The sequence below is a fragment of the Panthera pardus genome, unplaced genomic scaffold (assembly GCF_024362965.1).
Source record: "Panthera pardus isolate Hobbes unplaced genomic scaffold, ASM2436296v1 HiC_scaffold_11, whole genome shotgun sequence".
NCBI classification, from domain to species: Eukaryota; Metazoa; Chordata; class Mammalia; order Carnivora; family Felidae; genus Panthera; species Panthera pardus.
Window position 1 is genome coordinate 104,452,930 of NW_026526666.1, and position 24,329 is coordinate 104,477,258.

General features: G+C 65.1%; 2 protein-coding genes across 12 annotated transcripts in view; one reads left to right on the forward strand and one right to left on the reverse strand.

The window, feature by feature from the left end:
• Positions 1–1,051: 1,051 nt before the first annotated feature.
• The window catches only part of TP73 (tumor protein p73), a 61,136-nt gene continuing 37,858 nt past the window's right edge, over positions 1,052–24,329 (reverse strand). For 5 of the 6 annotated variants that reach the window (XM_019461184.2, XM_019461179.2, XM_019461180.2 and 2 more), the window contains 11 exons: positions 21,169–21,411; positions 9,537–9,723; positions 9,067–9,182; positions 6,902–7,011; positions 6,448–6,590; positions 6,123–6,211; positions 5,717–5,838; positions 4,094–4,242; positions 3,707–3,842; positions 3,287–3,380; positions 1,052–2,091 (listed from right to left, as the gene is read on the reverse strand). In XM_019461184.2, coding sequence (XP_019316729.2) covers positions 1,765–2,091; positions 3,287–3,380; positions 3,707–3,842; positions 4,094–4,242; positions 5,717–5,838; positions 6,123–6,211; positions 6,448–6,590; positions 6,902–7,011; positions 9,067–9,182; positions 9,537–9,723; positions 21,169–21,411 — 1,716 coding nt within the window. In that variant the 3' untranslated portion in view covers positions 1,052–1,764. Of the gene's footprint in view, positions 2,092–3,286; positions 3,381–3,706; positions 3,843–4,093; positions 4,243–5,716; positions 5,839–6,122; positions 6,212–6,447; positions 6,591–6,901; positions 7,012–9,066; positions 9,183–9,536; positions 9,724–21,168; positions 21,412–21,655; positions 21,753–24,329 lie in introns of those variants that run through there. The other variant, XM_019461183.2, reaches the window with a different exon arrangement.
• Positions 20,327–23,458, forward strand: LOC109273998 (collagen alpha-1(III) chain-like). Of its 6 annotated transcripts, XR_002083372.2 has the most exons (4): positions 20,327–21,208; positions 21,560–22,149; positions 22,264–22,342; positions 22,571–23,458. XR_002083372.2 is itself a non-coding variant. In XM_053899085.1 (2 exons), the coding sequence occupies exons 1-2, from the start codon at positions 20,620–20,622 to the stop codon at positions 21,871–21,873; spliced, it is 903 nt and encodes a 300-aa protein (XP_053755060.1). In that variant the 5' UTR covers positions 20,327–20,619; the 3' UTR covers positions 21,874–23,458. The 6 variants fall into 6 exon arrangements, 1 of the variants encoding a protein (XP_053755060.1); XR_008420902.1 differs by having other exon boundaries at positions 21,560–23,162; positions 23,286–23,458; XR_008420904.1 differs by having other exon boundaries at positions 21,560–22,730; positions 23,004–23,458.

Here is a 24,329-nt window from a genome sequence, read left to right on the forward strand (position 1 = left end):
TGGCCGCGTTACCCTAGACGCAGGCACTCCTGTCTGCACACACCGCGCTTTCACGTAAGTGTAGACCGTAGACACGTATAGGCTTGACTTTCCAAGATGAAGTCCTGTCTGGAGACGGCCGGAGAGCGAGCTTGGGACGGAGCTGGCTCCGGGCTCCTTCAGGGAGTCGGGATGGGCTCAGAGCCTGTGGGGCTCCCTCCCCCTGCTGGCCAGTCTCTGAGAAACACTGTGAAACAAGGAACACCGGCCGCCGTCTTCCCAGTGGGGACAGCTAAGAAAGAAGCTGGAGTGTTAACGCGGTCTGGGCTCAGCATGGAGGGGGACGGTGCTCCCCCTCCCAGGGGACACCTCTGAACACGCGGCCTGAAGAGAGTCCGTCCTGCCTTCCCCGGGAGGGAGGCATCTTCTGGGTGGTTTATGGCAACGAGAACAGACCCAAAGGATGATTAGGGCTGCGTCTACACCCTCCCCTGGCCTGGAGGCTTCCCCGGGCTGTGCTTGGGAAGTGCCGTGTGGCCGCACCCAAGGCTCGTCTCAGGCCTCACACATCAGGCACCCTCCCACCGGGGGTGTTGGCCTCATTACCCATCGCCCACGTCTCTCCTGTCCTGTCTCCTGCCCTGGGCAGTGCGCTGGGTCTGTCAGGGTTCTGGCCACAAAGGCTCGGGAGGTTCCTTACAAATGAAACCGGCCTCATTCCTGCCCCTGCCTCCCTCCAAGCCCCCAACAGGTGCGCCTTCCTGCCAACTGCTCCCTCCCCGCTGGAGGGACTCTCCCCGAGAAAGGCAACCCACAGCCCTACCCCCAACTAGCCACAGTAGCCACCAGACTGGAACTGTCCCAAGTGGAGAGCCTCCCAGCCAAACAGTGGCCGGACCTGCCCCGTTCTCCCATGCTCCTGTCCAGCCGCCGGCCCCTGCCTGGCTTGCCCTCTGCTTTCTTAGTCCAGCTTGTTTAGACAGACCCGGGGATGCCAGGAATGCCCGCCAGGTTGAACCCTGAAGGGAATGTTAGGAATGAAAGAAAAAAAAAAAAAAGCTGACCCACCAAGTACAAAGGGTATCTTTTTATCAAATATTGACAATTTCCAGTAGTCTAAGGAGCATGCCGTCCGTGTCTGTGCGGAGAAGCTCACTGGAGAGCTCTGGCCGTGGCCGGTGGTGTTGGCTCGGGTGTTGGCTGGTGGCAACTGACCAGAAGTTTCCTTGCCTCCAAGGAGGGACGCCCTCCTCCCCAGTCGGCTCCAAGTCCGGGGAAATTCCGGTTCTCGTTTTGGGGCGGGAAGTGGAAGGTAGCAGTGGGTTTGAAGTGTGAGGGGTAGACGGACCCTCAAATCCAGCAGAGGGACCCCGCCTCGGCAGAGACAGGGTCTGGAGCGCTGACCCCAAAATAAACGTGTTTTAGGTCACAATCACGGGGCCGCTCGTTGCCAGGAAACAAAAGACATCGAAAAATACTTTTTGGCAGTCCGTCAGCGGAGGCGATCCTTGTGTCCCCGGAGCATCTCGCTTGGGAGCCGCAGAGCCCGGAGGAGGACGCACGGACGGGGCGGGTGGGGAAGGCGCTGGCTCCGGGGGCCGACCCTCCCCCGCCCAGATCGCGTCCAGACACGCCAGCCGCTGTCCGGGAGCCGCCGGGTGGACCTCGCCTCTCCCCCTCCCCCGGCACAGCCTGCTGGTCTTGCTTCCCGGGGCAGTTTGTGAAAACGAGGAAGAGGAGACCACGCGAGGCTGCCCGGGGACCCCGCCGCGCCCTCCCGGCCCCTCAGTTGATCTCGCTCTCCGTGAACTCCTCTTTGATGGACTGTTTCCGGGACTTGCAGTCCGGGAGGTCGAAGCCGAAGTCCGCCCACTCGTCGGGCCCCGGGCCCCCGCGGTTGGGGATGGTGATGGTGTGGCGCACGCGGAAGTGCACGGCCTCCATGACCCGCTGCCGCTGCAGCTCCCCGGAGCTGCCCACGGCGATGGCGGCCGCGTTGCTGCTGGAGCGGATCAGCTGCTGGGCGCCGTAGTCGTGGCTCTGCTTCAGGTCCTGCAGCCCCCTCCAGATGGTCATCCGGTACTGGTCCGGGATCTTCAGGGCCCCGAGGTCCTGCAAGAGCCGCCGTTAGGGCCCCGCCCCCGCCCCGGAGGCGCCCTTCCGGGACCTGGCGGTGGGACAACGGAGCCTCTGGCGCCGCATTTGTCAGGCCACGGGTGACCGGGGAGCTAAGAAGCGGCGTGCGCGCGCGCGCACGCGCCCCCGTGCAGGGGTGAAGTCATTCTTGGGCTCGGCGACGCCTCCACTGCACGCCCTGGGGGACCGGAGCCGACCATCAAGCCCCTGGGGCCTCCCCGCACCAGCCAGGCAGGCGGGTCACACAGGGACGGGGGTGTGGGGGGTGTGGGGGGGGTGGGTTAACATGCACTGAGCTGGGCCAGCAGGGGTCAGTGGGGATGGGGGGGGAGGAGGGCAGCGGTGGACACAGCACACGGTCAGGGCTGAACGAGTGGCCCCAGCCCCTGGGCAAACTGCGCCCCTCTGGCCTGGGGCCCTGGGTGGAAACAGAACGGCAGGCGGGGAGGGGGGGAGGGGGCGGGGGCTCCGGGGCTGGAGTGTCCCCGGAGGCCTCTGCCTCTCTGGGCTCTTGAGGCCTGCGCGTCCCTTGGCTAATGGTACATTACAGCTCAAGGCGGCCCTAGGCTGCGAGCAGGTGCGGTCTTCCGTGGTTTAGGAGGGGCTCAGTGCTGGCACTGTCCCCCGACCCAGAGGTGAGCCACGGCTGTTTGGTCACGGTGCCCAGGATGCTTGTAGCCTGGCACAATCTGAACCCAGGACGCGCAGGTGTGACTTGTCTTCTTTGGGCCTCAGTTTCTCCCTCTGTAAGTGGCACTGAGACGTGCCAGCTCCAAGACCCTTCCGGCCTTGACCTTCACAACTCTGGAGAGTTGGAAATAGCCTGTCCCCCAAATCAAAGGCAGCCGGGCCGCTGGGTGCGTGAGAGCAGCTTCACAGCCAAGTCCAAGTGAGCGGCCCGCTGCCAGGGGCCCCGGGCGGGCGTCCCGTCCAGACACTGCCTGAGCAGCTCAGCTCACCCACGACTCTCTCTCCGGGGCTGACTCCATAGGAAGCCGGACGAGAGGGAGTTGGTTGAGCTCAGTCGTGGGAGCGAGGGTTTTCCAGATTCCACCCCCCACCCCGCGCCTCCCTCCCTCAGCAAGAGCAGGAAAGAGTGGCCCACAAGGCGGAGAACCGCTCTGCCCTGGCACAGGGCCCTGGCCTCTGGGTCCGCGGGCGGGGCTCCTACCTCTATGGTCAGATTCTGCAGGTGGTAAATGTTCTGTAAGCCTTGGGAGGTGAAATACTCGATGCAGTTTGGACACCCCAATCCTGTTAAAAAACTGCAGAGACAACGTGGGAAATAAAGCGGCAGTAACTTCCAAGCCCGCGGCTGCTCTGTCCGGCTGGGAGCCCGGCGCGGGCGAGGTGCTCACCCTGGGGCTCAGCCTCCACGGAACCCTGTGTCTGTGCTTCCCCCGGCACCTGTTGGACTCTCACTCCTGACCTCTCCTCCGCCTGTGTCTGTCCTCGTGGTGGCAGAGTGGATGTGAGGACACACAGGACAGCAGGCAGGGACTGCCCGCAGGGCTGGGGGCCAAGCTGGCCGGCGGCCACGAGGGGCTGAGGTCAGTGGGTTCGAGGCAGGGCCCGGCAGCAGCCCACGTACCTGACCAGGCTGGGGTCGGCGTGGTAGGGGGGTGGGGTGCAGTGGGACCCCGAGACCATGGACTGGGCGCCGTGGCCGCTGTTCATCTCGCCGTTGGCTGGCAGGGCGTGGCTGTGGTTGTTGAGGATCCCGGGGCCTGGGCAAGTGGGACAGTCAGAGCCAGCTGGGCCGGGCCGCCCCCCGCAACGCTCCGCCTGACCGGGACCTCCCTGAGGTGGGCGATGGACACGGGGGGCTGTCCGTGGCTGTGCCCCCCGCCTGTGGACAGGGGCTGCTGACGGGGGGCTGCCCTCCAGAGCCCTGAGCTGTGCAGAAGTGTCTCGAGCTAGACCCCCTGCCGTGTGCCTCCCCGGCCTGCTCTGTGCCCCCACGGCCCGGGCCACTCACCCACGGGCCCCAGGTTGGGCCCGGCCGCCGAGCTGTGCGGGGGAGGCTGGCCCACCAGCTGGTTGACGGACGGCAGTTTGTTGACACCCCCGTGCGCTTTGTTCATGGGCGAGAGGACGGGCCCGTAGGACGCCGGCTGCAGGTGGCTCCTGCTTAGACAGCAACGGCTCTTGGTGAGAGGCCCAGGCGGCCACATCCCCCTGTGCTCACCTCCACATGATGTCCCGGGCTGCTGGGGGCCTCCCTTCTCGCCCAGCACTCCCACCCACACCTGGGCCACACCCGGCCGCTGGCTGTCCCCCGGGACCCGGCCTGGAGTGGGAGGGAGGGAGAGCCGGCTCCTGCCACCAGAGTCAGCCAGCGGGTCGGCCGTGCTCTGACCTGCCCCCCTCGCCTTCCTGTCAGCGGCCACTTAGGCCCCCCTGCGGGAGAGGTGGAGGGATAGCCCAGATGGCCACTGAGCACGGGAGGCTTCAGGAGGAGGGGGGCACCCGTCCTGGCGGGTGGAAGTGGCCCCATACTTCCCACCAGGTGTTGGCCGGCAGGGGGGGTGGGGTGGGGGCCGGGGCTGGGGGGTAGGGGGTCCTGGGACCCAGTGAGGACCCAGTGGGGTGGGGCGCCTGGGGCTGGGCTCCCCAGCACCCCTTCTTCCCCCTTCCCCAGGAGCAGGTCTGGGACCCAGTGAGGACTCAGTGGGGCAGGGCACCTGGGGCTGGGGGGGGTAGGGGGCCAGGGGCTGGTGGGGTAGGGGGGCCCTGGGCTGGGGGGTTAGGGGTGTCTCGGGGCTGGGGTGGTAGGGGGGTCCCGGAGTTGGGGGGGTAGGGGGCCCGGGGCTGGTGGGGTAGGGGGGGCCCTGGGCTGGGGTGGTAGGGGGGTCCCGGAGCTGGGGGGTAGGGGGTCCTGGGGCTGGAGGGGTGGGGGGCCCGGGGCTGGTGGGGTGGGGGGCTAGGGTGGTAGGGGGGGTCCTGGAGTTGGGGGGGTAGGGGGCCCGGGGCTGGTGGGGTAGGGGGGGCCCTGGGCTGGGGGTTAGGGGGGTCTCGGGGCTGGGGCGGTAGGGGGGTCCCGGAGTTGGGGGGTAGGGGGCCTGGGGCTGGTGGGGTAGGGGGGCCCGGGGCTGGTGGGGTGGGGGGCTGGGGTGGTAGGGGGGGTCCCGGAGTTGGGGGGTAGGGGGCCCGGGGCTGGTGGGGTAGGGGGGCCCGGGGCTGGTGGGGTGGGGGGGCTGGGGTGGTAGGGGGGTCCCGGAGTTGGGGAGGTAGGGGGCCCGGGGCTGGTGGGGTAGGGGGGGCCCTGGGCTGGGGGTTAGGGGGGTCTCGGGGCTGGGGTGGTAGGGGGGGTCCCGGAGTTGGGGTGGTAGGGGGCCCGGGGCTGGTGGGGTAGGGGGGGCCCTGGGCTGGGGGTTAGGGGGGTCTCGGGGCTGGGTGGTAGGGGGGTCCTGGAGTTGGGGGGGTAGCGGGCCCGGGGCTGGTGAGGTAGGGGGGGCCCTGGTCTGGGGGTTAGGGGGGTCTCGGGGCTGGGGGGGTAGGGGGGTCCCGGAGTTGGGGGGTAGGGGGCCCGGGGCCGGGGGGGTGGGGGTCCCGGTGCCTGGGGGCGTAGGGGGCTCAGGACTCGGGGCGCCGCACTCACGGCCTCTGAAGCTGCTGCTGCTGCTGCCGGTAGGCGTCCACCAGCTGCTGTGGCACCAGTTCCATCAGCTCTAGGCTCTCCTTGACCTTCATCAGGATCTCAAAGTTCTCTCGGCCCCGCACCTGAGCACACACCGGGGGACCCTCTGCACAGGTGCTCGTGCAGCGAGGCGCCCCTTCTTCCGCAGGGCTCCCCGGAACCCCTTCTCCCCCCTTCTCCCCCCTTACCCAGGAGCAGGTCCGGGACCCAGTGAGCGCCCACCATTCCTCCCCTCCCCGGGCTCTGCACCCCCAACAGACGTGGGGCCTCGATCGTTCTTGGAGAACTTGAAAATGCGACGAGTTGGTGGCCTGTGGCGTCCTCCCCGGCCGCCCCAGCCTGGGCGTCACAGACGGAGGACACTCACGTGCATGTAGTACACATCCTCGTCCCCATGTCTCCTCTTCTTCACGTTGGTGCCCAGGGCGGGGACGGCCGGGGGGCTCTGTTTGAAGGCTGCAAGAGGAGGCAGGGGAGGCAGGCCACTTGCAGATCAAGCCATAGGACCCCTGACACCCAGTGTGCAGCGTGGATGGGCCCAGAGACCAGTAGCCCATTCAAGAGGGGCAAACCCAAGGCGGGGCCCACGCTGGATGGGGCCGGAGCCCCGGCAGCCCGTGGGTCACGCCCATCGAGGCACGTTCGGCCCTGAAGTCCCAGGCGGCCCCCATGCCCCAGCCCAGGCCACTCACTGCGCTTGCTGCCAGCCCCGTTCTTGGCCGCAGTCTCGCTCAGGGCCTGCTGCTCGCGGTAGTGGTCCTCGTCAGCCTTGCGGTCTCGGCCGGGACAGGCGCAGATGCGGCCCTCGAAGGACCTGCGGCCCAGCACCTGTCCGCTGGCGGGGCGGGCACGGCCAGAACCGTGAGCCTCGGGGGCCTGCGCCACCCACCTCGGCCCCCACGCCGGGGTCTTGAGGAGCCAGGGGACCAAGGCGGAGCACCCAGCCACTCTGAGACACCAGGTCCCCTGCGTCCTCCCAAATCCCAGGCCCTGCTCCAGCAGCCCTCGCAGCCGGGGGGAGCCCTCCCTCTGAAACCCACCTCCAGCGCCAGCACCATTCCTCACCCTGCCCCTCTGCCTGCCGAGCCCCCAGCAAAACCGCCCCCAAACCGCCCCTCCCCCACCCCACGAGCCCAGCAGACTCACTCCCGGGTCTCCAGGGTGATGATGATGAGGATGGGCCTCCGGTTCATGCCCCCCACACAACTGCTGTTGCACATGAAGTTGTACAGGATGGTGGTAAATTCTGTCCCCACCTACACACGGGAGAGGGGAGGAAGCAGTGCTATCAGCATGCAGGCCCCACCCGCCGAGGCGGGTGCTTCTGGGCCAGGCCCCGACTCTAGGTGGGCCTGGGGGAGAGGCAGGCCCCTGCGCTGTGGTCCTCTGGCATCCACCCATCTGCCTACCCATGCGCCCATCCATCCACCTTCTGTGCACCCACCCATCCATCCAACCATTCACTTGCACGCACTGACCCGCCTCCATCCATCCATCCACCCATCCTTCCTTCCATCCATCCTTCTATCATCCGTCCATCCATCCTTTTATTCATCCATCCACCCTTCCTTCCTTCCTTCCTTCCTTCCAAGCACGCATCCAGTTACCCCTATCTATCCATCCATCCACCCATCCTTCTATCTCCATGCATTTACCTTCTGTGCACCCACCCACCCATCCAGCCATTCACCTGCATACACTGACCCACCTCCATCCATCATTCCTTCCTTCCTTCTTTCCATGCATCCTTCCTTCCTTTCTCCCATCCATCCATCCTTCCTTCCTTCTGTCCATCCATCTATCCATCCACCCATACTTCCTTCCTTCCATCCACTCAACCAGTCAAACCTATCTATCCATCCATCCACCTCCATCCATCTACCTTCTGTCCACACACCCATCCATCCAACCATTCACTTGCACGCACTGACCCACCTCCATCCATCCATCCATCCACCTACCCATATTTCCTTCCATCCATCCATTCATCCATCCTTCCATCCATCCATCTTTCTATCCATCCACCCATCCACCCATCCATCCACGCTTCCTTCCTTCCTTCCTTCCTTCCTTCCTTCCTTCCTTCCTTCCAACCACTCATCCAGTTACACCTATCCATCCATCCACCCATTCTTCCACCTCCATCTTTCCTTCCTTCCTTCCAACCACTCATCCACTTATACCTCTCATCTACCCACCCAGTCATGCGCTACACTGAGTGCCATGCTCTGTGCTGGCTCTCGGAGGCCCAAAGTCCTGTGGTCTGGTTGCCCCAACCACGTCTCCTAACATAGATTGGAGGTCAAGCCCTGGAGGCTGGGTGTGAGCGGGCATGTGCACAGGTCTCTGTGGGCACAAAGGTGTGTTCTGCGTGCTGCAGGCTCTCGTGGGCAGAAAGGTGAATGGCACTGCTCTGGCAGAGAGAGGGACCAGAGCCATCTGAGTGGACCCCCATCTCCAGCACATGTGTCCATTTCCCAGGGAGTCTGTGGACAGCTGCACAAGGAATCCAGGGCTCTCGACTCCTGGGCATCCCAGGACCACAAAATGGGCAGGTGTCATGGTCTCCCTGGGTCAGGATATAAAACTCAGTCACTGGCTTAGGCAAACCTGGCCTTTCACCAAACTGCTGGCACACAGAAGCCACCAGGGGGCAGGAGAGCCCTGCTTTCCCGGCAGGTGACGTAGGGCAAGGGAGGGAGGGAGTGCAGGGTGGTCACACCCCTTCCTGGGGGCTGGGGGTTTAAGGGGCCAGGTGCAGGGCTGGGGCCTGGGGGTCTGGGGAACTGATCACAGTTTGGGGAGTCTAGGGGTCAGAGCCAGGTAGAGGAAAGGTGGGGCTCGCTGTGCCCCCTCACCCGTGGAAGCATGGCCCACGGGCCCAACTGGGGCCCACCCCCAACCCACCGTCACTGCTCAGCCCCCCACCCCCACCTGGCTCCACCCCCAGCTTCTCTGGCTGGGCCCTCACAGCAGCCCCGGAACCTTCTGCTGCCTTCAGGTCACAGCAGAGCCCCGCCCACAGCTCTCCGCCCCGCCCACCGGCCACCTCTGGCCTCTACCCTCATCTCCAGGCCTCTGTCCTGTAGCCAGAGAGGCCGAGGGGGGTCCCACCTAGACCTGTACAGAAGTGACCAGAAATGAGTGCCAGGCGCCAGGGGCTGGGGGTGGGGGCAGGAGGTGAAGAAGTTGCTCCACAGCAAGACTTAACCCGGAGGCGCTGGGGACAGTGGGTTGGCCATCTGAAGTGACATGAGTGCTCTGTGATCGGACCCTCACCCTCGTGGCTAACTGCAGGGGCCCCCACCTACCTGCGGGGGCTCATAGGGAACCATGACGCTCTGCCTGCCTGTGACAGGGTCGTCCACGTACTGTGAGAGATTGTTGCCCTCCACTCGGATGAGGTGGCTGGCCGGAGCAGACTGTCCTGCCGGGAGGGGATACCGCTTCAGGGGGTTGCCCGGCTGGGGCCCGGTCACCCCTGTGCCAGACACATCGCAGCAGACTGGGGACCGCAAAGGCCAGCCCCACCAGCCTCCCAGGTGGGGCTCGGGCCGCCGGCCCTGATGCCCTCAGGGTGCCTGGCCCAGCATCGCTGCTGACCACTGTCCCCTGGGCACCTGCACCCCAGGCCCCAGGTACAGCTGGGAGGAAAAGGGGCTGGGGAGGGGACGTGCCGGGTCCACACTGTCAGCCCCTGCTGTCTCCAAGCATGGACGCCCGAGGCGAGCCCTCCCTCCCGGGGTGCCCTGGCTGCTGGGCACGGGGCCGGGGGCCTCACCTTCATTGAAGTCTCGTCCGAGCTCATGGTTGGGGCAGCGCTTCACCACCTCAGTCACATGCTCTGCCTTCTTGTAGACGGGCATGGCCCGGATGACGGTGCCCGGGGGCGGCGGGGTGGACACCTTGATCTGGATGGGGCACGTCTTGGCGATTTGGCAGTAAAGCTTCTTCAGCAGCGGGGAGTACTGGTGGGGATCGGGGGGCAGGGTTGAGGCCCCGGCTCGGCACCCTCGCTCAGCTGCACCCCACCCCCAGCCAGGAGTCTCGCCCCTCCCCGCATCCCCTCGCCCACTCGGCAGCACCGGCCGCTTTGGGCACAGGGAGAGCAGACGGCTTTCATCCCGCCATCGCTGGCTGGAGAGATTAGCACCATTACGTCCATCTCACGGGTGAGGCCAGGAAAGGCCGGGGAAGGGGGAAGCTGATGGAGAGTGGGGGCTGGGAGCCAGGGGTGCCCTGTCGAGCCCGGCTCCTCCCCACCCACCCCCCCAGTGCTGTCAACCGTAGGCCCCCAGGGCCCAGCAAGAGCGCTTGCAAAGCTTACCCTTTAAAAATAGGAAGTTTTATAGTGTTTTTCAGATATGTTTCTCAATCGAGTGAAGAAGAATGTGAAACATTGAGTCCTAGGGGTTGAGCTCTGCAGCGTGGCATGGGCCACCGGGGACCTCAAAGCCCTAGTACCTGCAGCCCAGGGACCCTGTCCTAGGGAGGGTCAGATGATGCCCTTCCTGACCCTGGCAGGGGCCTCTGGGGACAGTGGCCGGGGGACCAGGTCGCCCACCCAAGGACCCTCGCATGAGTTCACAGGAGACCTGCTGGTGACCACGGGGGTAGCCACTAGCTTCCAAGCTGACTGGCTTCTGGGCAGACCCGTCTGGGGCTCCTCATGCCTCCTTCCCCCAGGGACAGTGTTCCTGGTCTCAGGTTCCTGGCCCCACCCCACAATCTCCCTGCCCCCCCACAAATCCCCGGTGACCTGGAGTCACCCCAGACACAAAGTCCGGAGAGTGCCCCATCACACCCCACCATGGTGGGGTCAGAGAAACCGTACTGTACCAGGAGACACTGCTTCAGACAGGCACCCAGCTGGGGTCCGGCCACCACTGTGGCAGGTGTACCACAGGGGACTGGCGACCACAGGCTGGGGCCCACGGTTCCCAGCGGGAAGTGTACCCACCGTGCTACGGTCAGGGCAGTTGAGGCCGGACACGTGGACGACAGAGCCAGAGAAGGGGCAGGTCACAGCCCGCTTCTGCCAAGGAAGCTGGGGGCCCCCGACACCCTCACGCTGCAAAGGTAAGGCCCCCACTGGCCTCCAGAGCCCCCCCTCTGGCCACCAAGGCACACAATGGACCCTCAGCTACTCTAAGTGTACAAAAAGCAAGGGGTGGGAAACATAGGGAGATGGAACTTACGCAGAGCCCCAGAGCAGGGGGTCCCCGGTGCCCTCACAGCCTTTGGCCCCACAGTGTGAGCCATCCCTCCCCTGATGAGCTGACCGGGGCTCCCTCCTGGAAACACCCATCCCTGGGGTGGAGTTCAAGGCATTGTCGGGGTGTTGGACCTTGTTCAGCTTTCCCTTGGCGCTGAATTCAGTACCCGCCCCTCACACCCCCATCACAGAAGGAAACTGGATGCCGTGGGCTTCACCGCCCCTTCCCACTCGCCAGGCTCCCTGGAGCCAGGTGCAGCCTGCCACCCCATACCTGGGACCCCCACTTCTGGCGAGAAGCAGAGTCCCCAGACCTGCTTACAGTGCAGGAAAGAATGATCACACACAGCCCTGGGGAGGGGGGGGTTGCTGAGGCCCTTCTGGGAAGAGCAGAAAACAGGGCTCAGGGAGTGGGGGCAGCCTGCTTGTTGTGGGGCTCAGTCCTGCTTCCCAGGGGGTGACTGCTGACCTCCGATGTCCTCATCAGTACAAATGCTGCCCCTTCACTCCCCGAAGCACCAGTTTGGGGGATAAGCTGGGTGCCCCTGCCCAGGACAGCAGCAACCTGCCCGGCCCAAAGCAGACACCGGGTGCCCATTCGGCACCCCGCTCTCTTGTCGACCCACAGTGAGGCTTCAGAACAGGTCCCCGGCTCTCAGACAAGTGTGCAGGTGGTTTCAGGCAGGGAACTTCCAGGCAAGCATCCTGGAGGCCCTCGGAGAGGCTCAGCAGGAGAGCCGTCACCCAGGGGGTTTTCCTGATGGAGGAGGCCCCCCGGGAACTGTGAGCCCCGGCTGGCCTGCAGGGACCCGAACAGAACCAATGATAGGGGCAACCGGGGTCCAGAGGGCCACCCCTGCAGCAGTGTTTGTGGGGTGCCTATCGTTTGCCAGGCTCCAGAGTCACGAAAGAAAATGGGCTCTGAGGCCCCTTCAACCTTCAGAAGAATCTGGACTCACTGGAGGCTCCCGCCTGAAAGCGTCAAGAGGAGAATGGCCCCTGGGTTCTGGTGCTTGTCAGCGGGATGCTATACTCCACTGGACAGACCTCTCCCAGGCTGGGCAGGCGGCCCGCTGGCTGACCACACTTAACACCCTTGAGCCGTCCGGCCATGGCCTAGTGTGCAGTGTCACTTCCAGGCCGGATGGCTCCCCGCCCCTCTGCGAGCAGGCCCTCCAGTCCCCTCTCTGGGGCGACTACCCAGCGGCTCCCATCAGTCTGTCCTCCGACCTCGTGATCCATCCACGGCCTGAGATGGGGTCTGTTGGCCCCCCAAGGGCCAGGTGCCTTGGCTCATCAGCCAGCAGGGAGGGAGCAGGACTTCAGGTGCAGCCTCGCAGGCCTGTCCTGACAGTGGGGCGGGGCTTCAAGGCCCCTGACCTGCGGAGACTTTGTGAGCCCTCCTCTGCAGGCCCTGTGGCCGGCGGGGTGGGGGCGCCCCTTCGGTGTCCGTGTCTGGGCGTCGGACCGAGGCCCCGAGGTCCGGGGGAAACGCAGGGGCGCGTGGCCGGCAGGCGGGGATGGGGGCGCCCGGGGGTGCTCTCCGTGTCAGGGGGCCGCAGGAGGTCCCAGGAAAACGCAGGGACACGTGGCCGGCGCCGGGTGGAGGAAGGGCGGGGACGGAGGGGCGCGCGGAGGACGCCCCGCCCTGGGGAGGAGCCGCGGGGAGCTGTCCGTGGTACCCGCGCCGGACCAGGCTGGGCTGGGAGCGCGGAGCCGCCTAGGGTGGGCGAGGAGAGAGGGCCCCCGCTTCCTCCCTCTGCGTCCCTGGCAGGGCCACCCCCAGCCTTGGGCCTGGTCCCACTCCCCACAGGGGTGTCCCTAGTCTAGTGCCACCCCAAGATGATTGATAATATGGCCGTGGGCACATACACCAGCCACCCCACCCCTGCGGGGATTGAAGCCACAAATGTCTAGCCCGGTCCTGGTAGAACAGCGAACGGCCGGCTGGAGGGATGCCTTGAGGCTTTCCTACACTTGGTAGCATGTTGCAGGGGCACAGCTGCTGGGCTACAGGGGCGGGAGGTGGGCCTGGAGGGGGGGAGGCGTGGGGTGGCCAAACCCAGGGTGGGGTCAGGGTGGAGTAGCCTGTGTCTAAGAAGGCGTGAGCCCCCACCCCCCGGCCAGCTCCTTCCCTCCTCCCGCAGCTCCTGGGACTCAGGCATGGGCAGGTGGGGAGGAAGACTCCTGGGTCCTGCCTGGTCCACAGAGAAGGTCACGTGAAGACGCCTCCTCTCCCTCCCTCTTGCCTCTCCTTCCCTAGAACCGCTAGATGGATGTGTTTCAACAGATTCTGAGCTGATAAAATCTTATTTATCTTCGGCTGTTGACACAGAGCCGTCCAGACTTGCCTGCCCCGAGATGCATGTATCCCTTCGTGTTTGCAGGAAACGGTTTGCCCAAATGCTGGTGTCTGCCCATCCCTGCCCTCCCCCACCGGACCCTCCCCCCATTAGAGTCCTCGACGGGCCCTGTCTGGCTGGGAGCCCGGGGCCTGGCAGGGCTGGCGCGGGGGTGGCAGGCGAGAGGGTGGCGGGTGGCAGGCGAGGCTCCGTGGCTGTTAATTTCCTCGCACCCGCTCCCCAGCAGCTGGGTGCCCGGCATGGGCAGGTTTGGACAGGAGGAGAGTGGAGAGGTGATAATAGGTTGTCTGTCATTTTCCAGGGACGTGTAGCATCTTGCAAACCGCAAATACCGTTAACCAGCTTGGGCGAATCTGTTACAACAGATTCTGGAAGACGGGGCCTTGAGGGGGGGGGCTTTTATTTTTTTAAATGATTTTTTTTTATAGCCCACTTTTATCTGCTTCCCGCGTGTGTGTGTGTGTGTGTGTGTGTGTGCGTGCATGTGTGTTCAGAGCCACATTTCTCTCCTCTCTCAGGTTATGGACCCCTTTGAGGACCTACCCAAGGCCACAGACTCCCTTCCTCCCTAGAGAAACTCCCACAAGAACACTTACCAAGAAGCTGTGTGGGTTCATAGGGTGACCCCCAATACCCACAGGGGGCCTAGGTCAACAGCCCCCATTGACAGCCCTCCTGGGTAAGGAGGGGCCCCTGAATGACACAAGCCACATTGCCACACCCCCTCCTGGTGGCCTCCCCTACTCCACGGAGAGCTGCTGGGACATGGAGTGGGCTCTGACGTCAGGGAGGTCTGGGCAGGATAACAGGGAGGGTGCCAGTCTGTAACCATCACCCCAGCCCATTTCAGAGCACCCACGGACAGAAAGCGGTGAGGGTCCCTGCACAAGGAAACCCACAGCCAACGCCCCACCTTGGCCACAGGCCTGGTGGCTGGAGGCTCCTGGGAGCTCCTGGACGCCGGTAGGCTGCAACCGTGCCTGATAAAGAAGCCTGCCGAGAATCCTCAAGAGCTCCTGGCTAGGGGAGGACACACACACATCTGCTGACACCCTGCACAGGCTGGTCAGGGGCTCCCTCGCCGGGAGCCCAGAGAAGGATAAACGGGAGGCAAAAGTGGGCTTTGCGGGTGCCGAGTGACGCTGACCACTATCCAGGGGCATCTCCAGAGGCTGTGGGCCAGAGGCTGCCTACCTGTGAGAGGTGGGCCTGGGGCTGGCAGCGACACCCCTCAGGAGCCTGCCCCCCCACATCCTAGAGCCTGTTCCCAATCAAGGGAGCAGGAGCCCCTGGGACCCTCACTACCTGGAAGGACCATGCCTTGGGAAGTGGCAAGCATCCCCCTCAGGCACTCCCAGGCCACAGGGACTTGGGCCTACTCCACCCTCCTCCCACACATGGCTGCAAGCCGGGAAGGATGTCTCTGGTGGCTTCTGTCCTGGGCTAACATCAGGGGTAGGAGCACTGAGACCCCTGAGTCCCCTTTGTCTCCACCAGGCTAGCCCTGGGTCCAGGAAGACTGCCACTCAAAGAAGCATGCAGGGGGACAGAGCAAGGACACAGGTGCCAGGCACAACATGCTTCTTCCTCTGGCCTGGGGTCAGGGCAAGGGGGCCAATGGGCGGGGACTTGCCCTTGGCCTCAGATACCCAGGCCCTGCCATCTGGCCTCCCCTGGACCCTCAGGAGGGGGCCTTGAGGATGGAGAGGGTAAGCAGGATGTGTCTTTGGGGACCCAGCTGGGCTTGCGGGGAGCCCCAGCCTTCCCACCAGGAGCCACCCTCCTGGCCAAGAGCACAAATGGTGGCCACGTCTGAAGCACCAGGATCTGCCTCAGCCAGGCTCAAACATAGTTCCTCTGCCTGTGAACTTGGTTTCTGACTTTGCCAGCTGGAGAGCCCAAGCCTGTCTGTCCTGGCCTCCCAGAGAAGGCAGACACCCCGCTGGCTGGCCCCATGGGGAAAACACTCTGGTAAGAATGCAGCAAGACATGGCTGTGAGCCAGACCAGAGAACTACCCGTGTGGGGACAGAATGAGGAGGCTGGCCACCAGCCCGGCTCTGCTCACCACAGAGGGTCCCCTCAACTGCCAGGGGAAAGATCCCCTATGACCCTTAACGCCCACCTTCCCCTTCTGAGCTGCTTGGCCTTGTCAATGTAGTGCTCATAGGGTCAGCCCGCCTGGGCAGGGTGTGGGGGCCAGCAGGCACCTTCTGCTCAGAGGATGGTCCTGGGATCCTCTGACTGCAGGCACCCCATTCTGGACATGACTGCCAGTCTGGTGAGTGCAGGCACAGGTGGGCCAGCTCCTGCCCCCAGGGCCCAGAAACTTCCAGATGGCCTGGGACTGGGGCCGGCCCAGCTGCAGGTGGCTTGGGAGCGGGGAGGTTGGCCCGGCCGTGGCCACAGTGGGGACGGGTATTCAGGATGGCCTCGATGGCCCTGTGTCGGCTCCAGCTGGGGGCCCTGGGCACGGGCTCTCCTGCCTCTGACCTTCCTGCCATGGAAGCTACAGGTCAGTCTCCAGTTCAGGACCTCAGTTAAAGACCTGCCCTCTGGCCAGGCAGTGGTGAGCATGGTTTTTTCACTCTTAAGAAACTGCACCCTCTGCCAGCAGGACAGGAGCCCACAGCTTCTCCAGTGAGCTCGGGGATGCCCCGGACACGTGGGGATGGGCAATTTCCAGCTTTTAAGGCAATGGTTGGCTGGAATTGAAGATAAATACCCGGCGAAGCCCCGGGGGAAAAGGAGAGTTTGGGACCCTGAACATCTGACTGCCCTGCAGAGGGCAGTGGCTCCTAGTGCCAGGTGGTGAGCATGTGGCTCCCCCTCGTCTCATCCTCCCCAAGGCCCCGGAGGAGCCAGCTGGCTCCTCACATAGGAGGACGAGGAGGAGAGGGGAGGGGTTGCCTCGCCCCGGGGCACACGGCCGTGGTGGACGAGGCAGGTCTGTAATCCCAGGGGGACCCTGGGCGTTAGGCCACCGCGGGATCCCCCAGCAACCCCTGAGCTTCCACTTTACTGAATCTTGGAGTGCTAGTCACTTGTGCGGGGCGGTGCTCCTGCCCTAAAACGAGCCCGAGCCCGAGCGTAGCAGCCCTGTGGCCCTGTCCAGCCCGGGGGCCTCACACCTCACCCCAGCTCTGCCGCCCTCGGGTTTCTGCCCCCTCCTCTTCCTGGGGCCGCCTGGACAAATACACGGATCACCCCTGCAAGGCCGGGGGGGGGGGGAGGTGTGGCCAGGGGACTTCTGGGGCCTGGGGTCCATGAACTCGAGCCCCGCTTCCAAAATCCTGACACGGATTTCCCCTGCAACTGACCACTGAAAAGCTTCACTGGTCGCTCAGCAGAGACCCTTGCCCAGAGTCCACAGGACGGGGGCGGGAGCCTCAGGACCGCGTGGCCTCCTCAGCCCCGGTTCCAGGAGGAGCTGTCCCCCCTATAACGGCAGCTACCGATGCTGGCTGGGCAGCCAGGGCCTGGGAGATGCCCAGGGAGAGGCGAGGAGGGGCTGTTCCCAGGCCCCGCTCCCGACTCCCCGGGCCCCAGCCCCGGCCCCACTCGGCCTCCAAGGCCAAGTTCTGCGACCTCCAAGCCCAGGGGCCCCAGCGGCTGCAGAGGGTGGTGAGAGAAGCGATCCCCAGCTCAGGCCACAGGCGAGGGCGCCGACACCAGCCAGGGCCAGCCTGCAGGAAGCGGGTCCCCGCCCCAGGAGCTTTGCACAATGCAGGCAATCGCTTCAACTTCCCCTGTTCGCTCCTCATTCTGTCTCCACCACAGACACTGAGAGCTCTTCCCTCGGCCTTAAATACGTGTAACTGCTTCTGGTGCCAGTAAAAGGTATTAATTCCACTTATGCATTCCATAAACTTTTAGGATAACGCAATTGATACTGTGATCATGTCGGGACACATCCACTATTATTTTCCTGCTCGCAAACCTCCGAGGGGCTGGAAAGTTTTCTCCCGAATCCATTAGTGTTGACTCAGCCACATTCTGCCAGGAACCCCGTGGAGAACCTCTGTGTCTCCCGCCTGCCTTCCACAGGAGCCTCCTCGGCCAGGAGGGTGGCGCTCACGCTGCGTGAGCTGGCTGGCCCCCAAGACGGACAGACTGACGCTCGTGTGTGGGGCGGCTGGAGGTCATTCAGGGGGCTGTGTCCAGGCCCCCCCGGGGACTAGCTGAGCCGTCACGCCACGTGCACCCTCACCATCACGCCTCACGCTACCCAGCTGGGCCGGGGCTCCGACCGTCCCAAGCCTCTTGCCTGGCCTCGGACCCCCCTCCCAAACCTACCAAACCCCAAGGACAGCCCTCTTCCCTGGCGAGGCCCAGCCTAGGAGCCGGGGGAGACTGAGCTGGGCTGGACGGCATCCAGATGCCCCTCTCATCGGCTGCTCCTCCAGGCTCCTGGGACCAGCCGTCCATGTCACCGCCAATCCCTGGGGGGCTGCAGGGTGAGAGTGGCCGTCAGGGCCCAGAGGCCAGGCTGGAGGGTGCCGGGGAGGGCTTGGGACAGCGACAAAGGCACAATCAGTGCCATCGCCGGCCGGGCTCCACCGTCCAACGGTCCGAAGAGCATCAGCGCCCCCGGGTGCCAGCCCTCACTCGCCGCCCTGACCTTTTCGATGTAGGTCTCTCCTTGACGCCCCCAGAGCCCCGAGGAGCGCCGACAGGGGACAGGCCCTCACCAGGACGGCTCAACAGCAGCGGTTTGTGGGGCGCTCTCCGGGCTCCAGGCCCCGTTAGAAGTGGTCCCAGGAAGCAGCTCATTTGTCCTGTCACGACCCCACCCTCAGACCCAGGCCCAGAGCAGTGCAGCAGACCCGAGACCTGGACCCTGCCAGCCAAACTCTCCCACCTCGTCCCGTCCCTGGCCCCCAGTTTATAATCTTGGAGGCTGAACACACATCCCTTGTCTGCTCAGTTATGCTTGACCCGCCGGTCCTGGCCTGTGGGCGGGAGGGGTTGTCAGAACCCTGGGTCGGGACCAGAAGAGGCCGCACATGTGCACATGTGTTTGTGTATGCCTGTGCACGTCTGCGTGTGCCTGTCTTCACGCGTGTGCAAGGTGTTTCCGTATGTGCATCCGCGTGTGGCATGCACGCCTGTGAGCTGAGGGCTCCCCTCGGTGCCCAAGGAGCATGGATGTGAGATGTGGGGGTGCTCGCAGGGGGCCTCGGCCAGGCACAGGCCAAAGACCCCATTAACAGCTGCGGTCCCTTGGGGACTTGGTGAGGGTGTTTTTTCCGAGCGGGGACAGGAGTGAAGGCAACAGTCAATTTGGAATTGTACTTGAGAAAAATATGAATTATCTATCAGTTACCAGGCATCCGGCACGGCGGGAGCCATGCACCGCGCGGTGCGGAGCCCAGACAGCGCGCCCGGGAAGCAAGTCCGGGCAGCGCCCGCGCAGCCAGACCCCCAGAGCTGCGAGCAGGCGGGCGGCCGGGCAGTCCCCGTCCTGCACCGTGATCCCGGGCAGGGAAAGGAGCCTACGGGGGGTCTTCTCCCAGAGAGCCAAGGTGCCAAAAATCTCATTATCAACGTCTGTCCCACCTCCACCCCCTGCACTGACGAGGTCTGGCGGGGGTGGGGGGGGAACCGTGTGCTCCAACAACAACACCTCCTTCTCAGAGCAGCCACGCAAAAGCAGAGGGCCCAGGCAGGGAGGTGGGGATCGGGGCTCGGGCACGCGGGGCAGGGTTGGTCGGGGCTTGTGGGCAGAGCCGCTGGGCAAAGGTAAGCCCTCCCCTGCCCTCTGGTGTGGCTGGCCGGGGCAGGCCACCCCATGGGGCCAGTTAGGAGCAGACAACTGTGACCCAGCCATGGGCTTTCACCCTTAATGTCACTCCCCTGCCAGGGGAGGTGGGGACAGAGGCCCCAGGTGGGGGGTGGGGAGGGGGGGACAGCCAGCCGAGGCGCAGCTTCTGTCCCTTCCTGAGGACCAGCTCAGACCATCCAAGGCACTCCAAGTCCCCCAGGACACTGCAGAGACCCCTCCCGCCTCCTCAAACAGTGGAGAGGAAGACAGCCGGGACCCCCCTCCAGTGCTTGCCAAAATTCCTAGGGGTCCGGCAGCTCAGGCTTGGGTGACAGCATTGGTGCAGGAGACTGGGACCCTCCCCTGAGGAGCTGGAGGAAGGGCTCGGGGAACAGTAGGAACATGGAGTAGGGGTGGTAGTGAGTCTCCTGTCACCAGAGGTGTGCCAGTGTGGGGATGCCTCAGGAGCCTCCTGACCTGGCTTACAGTCACCCAGTCAAACCTCAAATCGGGGTGGGAGGACCAGGACCCCGCAGGCAGTAAGAGAACCCTCTAGCACTTGCAGCCTCAGAACCTCACCCAGGAGGACCAGCCCTATGGCACCCCATCCCCAGCTCCGCCGCTAAGGTGACACGCTGCTCCTACTGTGCCAGCCCGAGCTGCGTGGGCAACAGCCCTTTAAGCCTTACCACCAGCGACAAGGGACACTGCAGGAAAAAGTCGCAGATGAGGAAAACTGGGCGCCCACGGGGTGGGAGCCCCAGACCAGAGATGGGTCAGCAGCTGGGGCGTCAGGGGGAGCTGTGACTTGGAAGCCAGACCCAGACTGGCCCCTGCAGAGCCTGACCAGCTCCCTGTGGTTCCACCCCACCCCCACCCGCAGAAGCGTGGGAAACAGCCCAGCAGGGCAGTGGGGATCGTGGGACCCCTCCCCCCCCTTAAAGCAGCAGAGCCCCCGGGTCACCCGCTTGGTGCTCCTGAAGGGACACAGCCACCCTGCCTGGAGACTTCCCTGTTCCAGGGTCCTGTTTCCACGGACTGGGGGAGACCATGGAGCTGCTGTCCCCTGCAGGAGGTGACGCTGTCCCGTGGCCAGGACCCCCTAGATGTGTCCGGGGTAGGTACTGGGCAAGGCTCACTGTCCTTGTCCTGTGGGGGCGGGGGGTGGCAGGTGACCTGCCAATGCCCTGCGTGCCCTACCCTCAGAGGAAAGCCTGTGGTCCATCCTGGGGATCTCCGGGTCTCTGCTGTGTTCCTGCCCCCGTGGGCATGTCTGGCAGCCCCTTCCCCTCGCAGCCGCAGCAGCGCGGTTCAGCGATTAGGACCGTAACCCCAGTGACCCCACGACCGGGAAGCCGGCCACGGGGTTCCCAGCTGGCCCTTACTAACGGCGTAACTCCGAGCGAGCTATTTTCCCTCCGGTGCCTCCTTCCTTGGCTGTAAAATGGGACGATAACAGATTCTATCTCGCGCGTTGCTGGGTGGTTTCTAGAGTAAACTCGAAGCACCAGTGGGTGTGCGGGATGCCATCCGAGCTGGCAACGTCCCCACCAGGGGCCAGAATGCCCCCAAGCACGGCGCCAGAGACCCAAGTCCGCACAGCTGCCGACCCAGCCCTGACGTCCCGGCCTCACACCCACGCTCACAGACAACAACCCAGAGACTGTGCGGGCACAGCCCAAGCCCGCCAACCGCCGGACTCTGGACCTCCCCGCCGCCCCGCACCACCCGCAGGAAGTGGCCTCTGCAGACCCCGGGGGGGGGGGGCGATCCACGCGCCTCCTGCTCACCCAGGACAGGACGCAAACCCCACCGGGCTGCGGGGATGCCGGCGGGTCCCCCTGAGGATGGTCTGCCCCTCTGGGGCCCCGCGGAGGCTGGCCGCTCTGGCCGTGTCCGTCCGAGGGGTGGGCACGCCCAGACTGCCCAGCCCCAGACCCGCCTCCTGCCCGACGCTCCTCCCGGAGGCGGCCGGGAACCCCGCGCGCGGACACCCGGCCGGCCGCCCGGGGCGATCACCCCTCCCCGGCCCGCACCCCGCAGGCGCCCCTGGGAGCGGACGCACAACTCACCGTCCAGGTGGCCGACTTGGCCGTGCTCGACTGCTGGAAGGTAACGTCGAAGTGGTGGGGGCCGGGGTAGTCGGCGTTGGAGGGGATGGCCGGTGCGGGCGACATGGTGTCGAAGGTGGAGCTGGGCTGCGCGTAGGGCGAGTGGGTGGGCACGCTGGCGGCGTGCTCCGGGGTGTAGGGGCTGGCCGAGGCCGCTCGGCTGCTCATCTGGTCCATGGTGCTGTTCAGCAGATTGAACTGGGGCTAACGTGGGAAGGGGGAGGGAGGGGGACACACAGTCAGGCTGGAGAGTGGAAACGCGCGGCCAGAGGTGTCCTGTTACAGGAGACTTAAAGGGCCAGCAGCTCAGTCATCCCAAATATTTCCCCGTCCCCCACCCCCCACCCGACAGGTCACTGCTTGTGTTGGGATAAACTGACATATTCACCTCGCCTCCCCCCTCCATCGGCTCCGGGTGCCAGGGTTTCCGGGGCTCCACCAAGCACACCTGGAGGGAGCTGCTGGTGGGGGTGGCTCCCGGCCCTCCGGACCCTCTCACAGGCCAGCAGACTCAGCGGCACTCTCCAGGGGGCGGTATCCAGCCGGACACCCTCGCCTCCCACCCTGTGTTCCAGCCAGAAGCGGGGAGACCCCAGGCCCAGGGAGCCCAACTGTGGGAGAGGCGGGCCCCCGGCAGAGGGTGGCCCCAGCGTGTGGGGCCCATAGTCCCCTCCTACTGGTCCACATCCTAACCCTAACCCGGGAGCCCAGCCCCTCCCCACCCCACCCCCACACAGGAGGAACAGGGACTCTAAGCTGTACTGTGTGTGTGCACCCCCAGCTCACCCCCTTGGGGTCCCGGGACCCCGAGATGGGCCAGCCCCTGCCTGGGGCTTGAGGAGGCCCCAGCAAGGGGACCAGCCCAATCTAGGGCAGATCAGACTCCTCCTGGAGGGCCGGCAAGGAAGACGCCTTTCCCAATCTGGAGGCTTCGAGCGGCAGGTGGGCTGACAGAGCAAAGAGCAGCTGATATTGGCCAGAAGGGCTCCTACCTGCAAACCTGTGAGCTGCTTTCTGTGCCAGGATGGCGGTGAGGTTTACTGTAATCCTCTCTAGGGGCCCGAGGTGGACACTGCCATTATCGCGTTTCACAGACGGGGACACTGAGGCACGTAGAGGGAGTGACCGGCCTGGGGTGAGGCAGTGGCCCCGAGAGCCCCGGACACGGGTGGGGATGGTGGGAACTGCGGGCAGAGGGCCTGGGGTCCCCCTGGGGGGCAGGGACAGACCAGCAGCAAGCGTGGGGTGGGGGGCTTGCCCTGCAGCCCCCGCCTCACCAGCCTGCCTTCTCCAAATTGCAAAGCACAGGGGTGCATCCCCCAGGGTGACCGGCTGTTCAGCCCCTCTCTGCCTCCTCCATCAGGAGAGAGGTGTGCATAACCCAGAGCCCCTCCAGCTCAGCATCCGTCTGGAAAGCACACGTTCCCCCATCGGGCCTGCTGGTGACAAGGGTCCTTGGAGCCTCTACCGAAGACTGCCAGTCTGAAGGAAGCTGACCACAAGGGCTGATGGAGCGCAAGAAGGTGACAGGTGGCCATGGCTTCGTGGCTCCTGGAGCCCAGGATGCTCCAGCCCCCAGGGGACAGCCACTGGAGCCCCCCCCCGCCCCCCCCCCGGCTGAAACTGCCATCGGACGGACCCCTCGGGCGGGCCTCAGGCCTTTTCCGTTTGGACCTCCGGAGCCGTGGCCCGCTGTGAACCTGGGGAAGGGCCGGCAGCGGGACAGGGGGGCGGCGGACAGGGGACCCCTGCAGGGCAACCGCAGAGGCCTCCTTCCCCGCTCTGGCTCCCCACAGCCTTCTGTGCCTTCACTTGTCAACCTGGGAGGCCCCAGCACCCAGATGAGCAAACTGTGGGGTCCGTCTGAGGGAGCAGTGGGACACAACCATTCCGGAGTCAGACACGCCCTACAGGGAGCGCCACCAGCGAGGGCGCAAAGCCAGCCACAGACGCGAGTATGCCTGCCGTGGGGTCCCCGCTGACGGCAGGCCGAGTCCAGCCGGAGGCAGAGCAGTTGGCCACCAGGGCCTGGGTGGGGCTGGGGGCAGAGGCTAAGGGGCAGCTGGTTTCCTTCGGAGGTGATGAAGAGGTTCTAAAATTCACCGTCAAGGCGGGTACACACAGCTGTGAATATACGAAAACCCACCGAATTGCACACTTGAAATGGGTGAATTGCGTGTCAGGTAAAATGTAAGTCGATCAAGCTGTTTAAAACAAAACAACTGGGGACCGGCTCCTCCCCTCTCCTGGCCCAGCAGGGGCGGGGGGCAGGGGCGGGCGGGGGGGGGGGGGCGGGGAGGAGAGCAAGCCTCCCCGCTCCACGTGGGGCCCGGGCCGGGGACCCCGGCGCGCCCTCACAGCCGAGGCAGCTGCTGTGGGCGTGGGCGCCCTGACTCCACACACTTGGCCACGAGAACATAAAGGGCAGAATCCAGCTCACGATTTCACGTTCAGCACGCGCCGAAACGGGCACCGTTTCCCATAAGTGAGATAAAGTGTGAAGTTACTTCCACGGGTTTCTTTTCACCGTTCGTCTTTCGACGTGGCTACTGGAAATCGCACGTGCAGCTCACACCCATCTGCTCCGGGCCGGGCCAGAGCCCAGGCCGCCAGGGGCTCACGGCATTCCAGAGGCTGCCACCTTCCCCAGCATCACAACCGCTGCGATCAGCAGCCCGGCCCCTGTCGGGGTACCACGGGCTCTCGTTACAGAGTGCTTCCCGAGAGGCCTGCCGAGCGGGCGAGTGAGCGAGTGAGTGAGTGAATGAATGAATGAATGAATGACGGAGCGTGGGTGTGCCAGGCAATAGGAGGTCTCCCCCGGACCGATGCCCGGGATTGAAGGCCAGGTGGGAAGCCGGCCCTCCCACTCAAGGAGGCTGAGAGCCCACCGGGTCCGGGGCGGAGGGCGGGGGTCCCAGCCTGCACCCTCCTCCCCAGGCTCCGTGACCTCTCTCTTCCCTCCCAGGTGACCAGCCGCGGCCCTGGGCGACTGGGGTGCCAGTTGCGCCCTGGGCGACTGAAGGGCTGTGGGAGCCTCGGGGAGCACGGCACAACCCGGGGTGCAGGTCTGTCCCCCTCCCCGCCCCCTCCCGACGGGACGGCCCAGGCCAGCAGGGCAA

Bases quoted from the DNA above. Each gene is read 5' to 3' on its own strand.
- LOC109273998 (XM_053899085.1), top strand. From the start codon at position 20,620: ATGCCATCCGAGCTGGCAACGTCCCCACCAGGGGCCAGAATGCCCCCA. The intron at 21,209-21,559 runs GTAACGTCGAAG...CCCACCCGACAG, and splicing joins CCGTGCTCGACTGCTGGAAG to GTCACTGCTTGTGTTGGGAT.